General features: G+C 39.8%; 1 protein-coding gene across 2 annotated transcripts in view; it reads right to left on the reverse strand.

Moving 5' to 3' along the window:
- ttc16 (tetratricopeptide repeat domain 16) overlaps positions 1-8,446 on the reverse strand; it is a 33,265-nt gene that overhangs the window by 4,434 nt on the left and 20,385 nt on the right. For both annotated transcript variants that reach the window (XM_014014638.1, XM_014014640.1), the window contains exons 11-15: positions 5,729-6,068; positions 4,728-4,831; positions 846-972; positions 552-765; positions 147-302 (exon numbers count right to left, since the gene is read on the reverse strand). In XM_014014638.1, the coding sequence (XP_013870092.1) occupies positions 147-302; positions 552-765; positions 846-972; positions 4,728-4,831; positions 5,729-6,068 (941 nt within the window). The remainder of the gene's footprint in view (positions 1-146; positions 303-551; positions 766-845; positions 973-4,727; positions 4,832-5,728; positions 6,069-8,446) is intronic.

The following is an 8,446-nucleotide window of genomic DNA, read 5'->3' on the forward strand; positions in this document are numbered from 1 at the left end:
ATATATATATATATGAGAATCAAAGGCATACATGTCTTTACAATTCACACAATACAAAAAATACAAAGACATAATTGGAGATTTCAAACTCATTATTGCAAAAATATAAAAGTAAAAAGGTTCCAGGCTGTTGTTAAGGAACTCACAGGCCCCCACTCGGACACAGTCCACTGGCGCTCGCAGGGTGGACCCGTGCAGTTTTTGACGTTTGGCGGTTGGGTCATGGGGTCACATGGTCTGGTTTCGTCAGAGCAGCGGACATCCCGGGTCACCTGGGCTTTGCGGCCACATTTAGCAGGGCACTGGGTTAAAGAGGATGTTTACTGTAATTATCACCAACCCAGGAAACTCAGAGAGAATTTACTTTAAAATTAATTTAAAAATTGACTAAAATACAAGAATACAAAGAAAAATATGATAAATGTTCAATAATTGTGGGCGAGCCCTGTGATGTGCTTGCTTGAATAGCCCAGAAGGAAAACGTGAACTGAACTGGAAAGTGGTTTAATGGAAATTAAAAGCTGTTTTATCATAAGCAGAGTGACTCATACCTCTGTCCACTCCGCTACCTCCCACTGTGGACCACAGGCGGGGCTCTTGCACGCCCGTCTCTCTACGGGTCTCTCCAGGTCGGCCATGGTGCAGAGGTCACTGTAGACCGAGCTGTCCAGGCCCGGTGACAGCATCTTCCAGCAGCGGACTTGACGAAACTGGAAACCCTCTCCACAGGTCCTGGAGCACTCGCTCCAGCTGCTCGCCTCCCATCTGGAAGAACACATTCATCTCATCAAAGCCAGGCTCTGGTTTTTATAAGAGCAGGACATGAAACCATCAGTGGACCTAACCTGGGCTGACACTCTCTGCCGATGCAGAAGTCGTGGACCGGTTCTGGTCTGGTCAGAGCATCGCAGTACATGTCATGAACTTCAACGCCGTCGTAACGAACGCACGAGACGAACGACTTCGATACTCCTGGATTTCAAACAGGAAGTCAAAACAACAAATGAAAACAGAACAAAGTGATTTATTTTCACATGGGTTACAGTTTGTTTGTTACCAAGAATTGTTCAATTATCACAGTGCTGGCTGGAGAAAGCTTCTGTGTTTGTTACAGTGTTTACTGAGAGTTAACTTCAACCAGCAAAGTTAAAAAAAATGACACATTTCTCAAACCACCGGTGTCAGACTCTGGTCCTCGAGGGCCGGTATCCTGCAAGCTTTCTTCATTTCCCTAATCCAACACACCTGATTTGCACAAATGGGTGATTACCAGACCTAAAAAATTTGATGACATTGAAAAAGTGCAAGATACTGGCCCTCGAGGACCTGAGTTTGACACAGTTTACAAGCGTTTCCTAGGCAGGGCTGACCTCTGGCATAGGTAGTGTAGGCAAGAGCTAAGGGCATCATCCATCTGAGGGGGACCACAAATTGGGGACAAAAAAATGTTTTAGAAGTTTTTATCAGAGTATATCTGATTAAGTCTGTGGATTAATCACGTTACTCAGGTTTATGAGGATAACTTGTTTGATGGTAGTATCCTGATTCAATCAAGACTAACTACTGGTGCTCAGAGTGTAAATAGAAAACAAAATAATAATGGAAGTTTCAGTTACGATCTCAGGTAAGTTCAGGTTAAAATCGTTTTTAAAGTTTTACCTTCACGAAATACAGATTTTGTGTTTTAATAATCCCAGGGGAGTATAACCCTGGAGCCCCCTAGAACTGCTTCACAGGTGTTGGCAGGTATAATGTAGACTTCTGGTATTCTGTTTCAAATGAACTATCTTGTTAACTGTTTTAACTGGACAATCTAGTTTTTAAAGATGAAAATTAGTATCAAAAACAAAATTATCTAATTTTGTATGTGAATGTGTGAAAATTGCACAAAAGATGCCACCTGAAATCTTGCATAGAGGGCACCAAATTGGCCTGATCCCAGAAAAAATTTGAGAAAACGTTTTCTTCTGTACGTATTTTGGCCCTTCTCTCGTTCTGCAATTTATGTGCCATTTCAACAATTTATACAGTATATCAAAAATATTCAGCCCTTTCTGGATATTCTGGCTATGACTTTTGGTACTTCAGAAATATATACAGTACTTTTTAACATATTTAGCTTTTTCAGACACTTTTTTCTCATTGAAAATGAATGGTGCTGTTTTCAACATCATTAAAACCTTTCAAAATGTTCATAATTCTTTACTGAACTTTTAAGCTTTTTAGCTAATGTTTGGCTAATTTGAGCTTTTCAACTAAGCTCATCTTTTTGCAAATATTTCAGCTTCCTATTGCTTAATCAAGTAAAAATGCTTTCTTTTATGGTACCCTTATTACCATGTAATTACAAGGTAATAAAAATGTAAATTAATTACTACCTTATTACTATGTAATTACGTGGTAATTAGGGTACAAAAGAAAAACTACTGTTAGTAAAACTACCTTTATTGGGTAACTACAATCAAATTAACTTTTAACAGGTACTAAAAAGAATGAACTCATAACCCCGGTCCTGGCTTCTCTCCATTGGCTTCCTGTTCACCTGAGAATTGATTTTAAGATTTTGTTGATGGCTTTTAAAGTTTTTAATGGTCTGGCCCCGTCATTTTTATGTGATCTTCTTAACATCTACACTCCAGTCAGAGCACTCAGGCCTACCAACCAGTTCCTGTTAGATGTCCCTAGATCCAAACTGAAATCTAGAGGTGACCGGGCTTTTGCAATAGCTGCTCCAAAACTGAACAGTTTACCTCTTAATATTCAGTCAGCAGAGACTGTTGAGGCTTTTAAATGTTTGCTGAAGACCCATTTATTTTCTTTGGCTTATGTTTAAGATTTGTAGGTTCAGTTAGAGCTTTTTTCATAAATTGTGTTTCTGTATTTGCATCTGTTTGTTTTTTGATGTCTTGACTGAACTGTGAAGCACTTTGGTCAGCTTTTGTTGTTAATGTGCTATACAAATAAATTTGACATTGACATTGACAAATTACTATTCAATAGTAACTCAACACTATATTTATAACCAAAAGGATGCAACTAAATTTTGGGGTTAGTGGTTAATTGCAATAAAATATAACTTTAAAACTGTCCAAATTACCTACTACTTATTTAGGTGTTACATAGTGAATTGTAATACATTACCAGGTAAGTGCTACATTACTGCAGACAATTAATTACATAGTAAAATTGTACCCTAATTACCACGTAATTACATGTAATAAGGTAGTACTTAGTAATTAGCATTTAATTACATTTTTATGACCTTGAAATTACATGGTAATAAGGGTTCCATAAAAGAAAGCATTACTGCAAACGCATGCTCTTTTCTGTTTCTCTGTGCTTATTTCAGCTATTTTTTGCCATTTTAAACTTTTTTTTAGCTATTTACCACAAATTTTAACCATTAAGCATTCACACAACATTTTTGCAGGAAATGCAAATTCTCTAGTTCAGTGTTTCCCAAAATTGGGGTCAGGACCCAAAGTGGGGTCCTGAAAAGATTTTCTGAATTAATTACATTTTTTCCTTAGCTGTTACAAAAGGAGTGAGGTTAGTGTATTTCAAATGGATAAATGTAGTATAAAAAATATTGTTACTATGCCCATGTTTTGTTGACCTGATACAAATGTTTATCATCCAAAAGTAGTTGGGGGCACAGGTCTCTGCTACTGTTATTTTGTGGGTCAAAAGCTGAAAAGTTTGGGAACCACTGCACTTTGGTTCCCAAAGTTGGGCTTAGAACCCAATTATAGGTCATGAAGCACCTTGGATAATCTCCAGAAATCAATTTAAAGGGTAATAAAAAAAACTGCTGATGTCGGGGGTGGCTGTGGTGTAGTGGTAGAGCAGCCGGCTTTGGGACCCGCAAGTCACAGGTTCGACTCCCCGCCATGCCTACATGCCGTTGTGTCCTTGGGCAAGACACTTCACCCACCTTGCCTACTGATGGTGGTCAGAGGGGCCGGTGGCGCAGCATGGCAGACTGCCTCTGTCAGTCTGCCCCAGGGCAGCTGTGGCTACAATGTAGCTTACTGCCATCAGTGTGTGAATGTGAGTGTGAATGAATGATGCATGAAAATTGTAAAGCGTCTTTGAGGGTCTCGAAAAGCGCTATATAAAACTAATGCATTATTATTTTTATTATTATTATTAATACTTTCTCTATAATTATTACAAAAACACAAAATAATAAAAATAAGTATTTATATTTGTGTACAAGCTGTTTATATTGTCCAAAATTCTGTGTTTTTAGGGTTATTTAAGAAGTTTGTGTACTTAGACCAGTAATATTTGGGGTCACAAGTTTTTGCCATGGATATTTTGTGGGTCAGAAGATTAAAAGTTTGGGAACCACTGCTCTAGTTTATATCAGAGTTGTTCATTTTGAGGTGAAATAACGGCTGAAAGACAAATATGTGACACATTTTTTCACATCATATACCATATACCCTGTTATTGTTTTCAGTATTTCTGTTTCTGATTTAAATGCTGAGCTGGATCAAGGTCTTTAAATTAGCCATACTGGAAGTCTTATGTTTATTTGATATAAAAAAGTGGATTTTTATGTAATGTAAGAATCTAAAGGAACGTCTGTTCTTTTATATTAAAAACTCACATAACAGAAATCAAAGTGCAGCATCAATAACAACAATAACAAACTGGTTAAACTACTATAGTAATATGTTACTAATCTGTAGATGAGTGCATGATGAAATATTTATAATCACCTATAGAGCAGGTCATGCTGCAGGGCTCCTGAGATGAGAGCTTCCAGCGGTACATGTCAGCAGGGCTGAGTTTCAGGTTCTTCTGGTGGAGCCTTTGATTTCCTCTGTCCAACACACAAACAGAGACAGAAACTGAAGCTGTGGGAGTTTTTACCTGAAGTCATGCTGCAGTGTTCAAACTAAGTGCACTTAGAGGATCAAAAACCCTCCGGAGATAAAAAACCATTCGATGCAACAATCATTTCTTCCAAAGATTGTTTTTTGTTTAAACAAATAATTTCCTCAGGGGTTTTGAGCATAGAAGACAGACAGCCTCAGTGTGACAGCTGATTTACAGCAACTCTGCAAAAACATTTTTTTTAAATGTTATTTCACCACATCACATTAAAGTCATGTGCACATTTTTGTCATAACGCCGGTGGTTCTGTTTGCCAGGAGTTTTTACCTCCATGTCAGCCAGTCTGATTCCCACATTTTATTTCCTCCCAGAGGTGACGGCAGTGTTTTCCCTTCATGCAGTATTTCTCACTTTTCTTACAAATACTTTGAATTATTTGCCTCTGAGCGTGGCTGCGTGTCATTCCCTCCACACTCATCTGCTTTGCTCGTTTGCTGTGTGTTTTTTTTTAGCTGAAAGGACGTGTAATTGTGTGTGTTATACCTGCATGAAGCCTTTTGAGTTATTAATACAATGTGTAAAAGCTGCCTGTTGTGCATGTCTTCTCTCCTGACTGGATCTGTCTGAACGTCAGGTGGGTTTTATGTCCAGGTCCCTGTTTACCGTCTAACAGCTTGTCCAACCTCACAGATTTATTATCTGTAATGTTTATCTACCTGTCTGCCTGCTTTACTGCTGATATATAAACTTCACTGACAGCTTTACTGCCTGTATGTCTGCAGACTCACCTGCTCCACTGGCTGCCTGCAGGAGAAAGTTCATGAAAAAAAAACACACAAAACAAAAACTTCTGTTCCCTTTGGAGCGAGTTCTGATGGATTACCTGGTCCTGTTGGAGCGGCTGGAGGTCCTCCCGCCGTTCTGAACCGTCCTGTTCTGGTTGTCTCCACTGTCGTTGCCTCGGTGGCCCAGAGCGAACTCCAGCGTCTCGTTCAGGTCCAGCGGGCCCACCCGCTCCAAGCTGCCCAGGTCCAGCTCGGGCGGGAACAAGCCGTCTCCCTCCGTCAGCAGCTGGTTGGTGGAAATGTTGATGAGCAGCTCGTCCGAACTGATTTGTCCATCCAAGAGAACCCTCCATATGAGGTTGGTGGAGTCCCGCTCGGTGTCCAGGGGTCCACCATCAGGTGCTGGTTTGGCTGTGCTCTGTGTTTGGCTGCTGTTTCCTTTAATGGATCAGAGTGGAAAACGGAAAATATATTTAAATTGGACATATCATGCTTTTAAATTCTTCTTTTTCTCATTTAAAGGGGACATATTATGCAAAATACACTTTTTTAGCTGTTAAAGGTACAGTGTGTAGGATTTGATGTTTTCAGCGACATCTAGTGGTTGAGTGGTTGAATCATCCTCCCTGGTCCTCCCCCCACCCCCACCCCCCGCTTGCAAAGGAGTTGCTACGGTGTCTCTCAGGTGTCAAAAACCTTTGATAATTCCAACCGCGATGTCTACCAGCAGCTTCAGGGCTAGTGATGTTTCAAGTGGTAAGATTATGAGCTTTAATAAGTAAAATTATCCCAGCTACAATGACAGACAACAAATATTACATTTATAGTATTACAACTAAAACCATTTTGATGCTGCCACCGCAGTTTGTCCTTCATGAGCCTTCGTAGACAAGACGGCGGTGCAAGATGGTGGCTGCCTGTGTGGCGACCCGCGACCATGAAGATATAAACAGCTTTTATAAGGTAAAAATAATAAAACAAGGTCTTTGTCTGCAATGATTAGACATGTTTTTTATTATTGTCATTAGTGATTATCTCAGTTTCGGCTAAAAGACTTGACAAAATCCTACACACTGTGTCTTTAAATACCTTGTGTTGTACTCGGTGTCTCTAGAAGGCAGAAACGTTTAATTTAGTCTCTCCTGGTGCTGCAAAGATATTCTATATATTCTGTTTGGGTCAGATTTTTCAGCCTGTTCAGTTTTCTATATTTTCTTTGATGTTTTCTGGACTATTATGTCAAATTATCTGAAAGGGAAGTGCCATATAAGGTCTGGACTTATCCTGGTCTTAATTCTCCTCTGATTCTGGGCCAGACTCTGGCTCCAACATGTGAGGCTGGATGGACAAGTCTTTGCTTTTGAGGTCTTTCAATTTAATTATAAATAAAGCCTTTCTGCAACCAGACTGGACCGGTCTGGAAGCAGGAGTGAGGCGGGGCTTAAAGTGTCTTAAAGGAACAGTAACAAAATGAGCTGCTTTGAGACACACAGTAGAAAAGTGGTGAAAGAGGAGCCGGTAATGTTAGAATAAGGAGGAATTCAGACCAAAGCATTGTAGTTCCACTTTATAAAGACCCAACTGAATGATTTTAATATGAAAAGGAAGGATTTAAAAGCACGTCTACTTCAAATCATCCAGTTGAGGCCTATTTAAAGTGGAACTGAATTCCTCCTTAATGTAACTCCAGAAGCCCCGCCCCTTTTTGGAGGCGTGTCTCAGATCAAATTCTTTTGAGGCTGTCTCTTAAATCCAAATGAGGCACTTCAAGCCCCGCACCCCCTCCAGCTTCTAGAGTGATTCATGCTAGTTTGATAGAGGGGTTTACGACTATTTAGCTGCACAGAAACTTTTTTTTTACAAATGAATTAAAAAACATCAAGGGAAGGCTTCATCCTTATATCTTGGCGCCAGAGTCTGACACAGAGCCAGAGGAGAATGAAGTCCACCAAAATGTGGTTGGTAAGTCCAGACTTCTGTCACAGAAAAATGTGACGTAATTCTTCAGAAAACAGAGAAAACTGAACGTGTTGAAAAACCTGACCCAAACAGAATAAGCTATCTGCACAGCACTGAGAGAGATTAAATTAAACTTTTCTGCCCCCTAGAGTCTCCAAGTCCACAACAAAATGTATTTAAGAGCTAAAAAAAGGGGATTTTGTGTGATACGTCTACTTTAAAGTGTGTGATTTGTCTGAACCCCTGAACCACACTAAGATACGTTATATCAATTTTTTTAAATGTGTTTGGAAATGATGGCATGAATGCAAAGCAAAAGATGCTAAAAAACTTTAAAAAAAACTTGTTTTATACAGTCTGCGTTGATGTAAAATTTAAAGATCGCTTTAAAATAGGCTGCATATTTTAAAGTTTATTTTACATCCCGTTAAAATAAAGCCTTGGTTTCCATTTTTTGTTACCAGAATAGATTAAATCACCTGCATAAAGGAGAGGTATAGTGAGTACGATGGCAGCGTGTCGTCACCTTATGTAAAAGCTGTAACGCTGACTCTTCCTCAGCTCCTCCACCCGCAGCAGAAACACGACGGCAGTCAGCTGAGTGAGCCGAGAGCCCACAGGAAGGCCATTACTGCCCATGTTTGTGATGCAGCCATTTTAAAAAAGACCGAAACGCCACAAAATTCTGAATTTTTCATCTGCCGCTGATCCCTTTTATGTGTTCACGTCATAAATAATGCAGAACTTCAGAAGGCCGTCTTTTACACACGTGCAGAAAATGGAGCAGGAACGAGGATCTGGTTCAAATATGACCCATGTTTTCCAGCCGAGTGGGCCGTGGTGTGTGTGTGTGTGTG

The sequence above is a fragment of the Austrofundulus limnaeus genome, unplaced genomic scaffold (genome assembly GCF_001266775.1).
Source record: "Austrofundulus limnaeus strain Quisiro unplaced genomic scaffold, Austrofundulus_limnaeus-1.0 Scaffold117, whole genome shotgun sequence".
Taxonomy (NCBI): domain Eukaryota; kingdom Metazoa; phylum Chordata; class Actinopteri; order Cyprinodontiformes; family Rivulidae; genus Austrofundulus; species Austrofundulus limnaeus.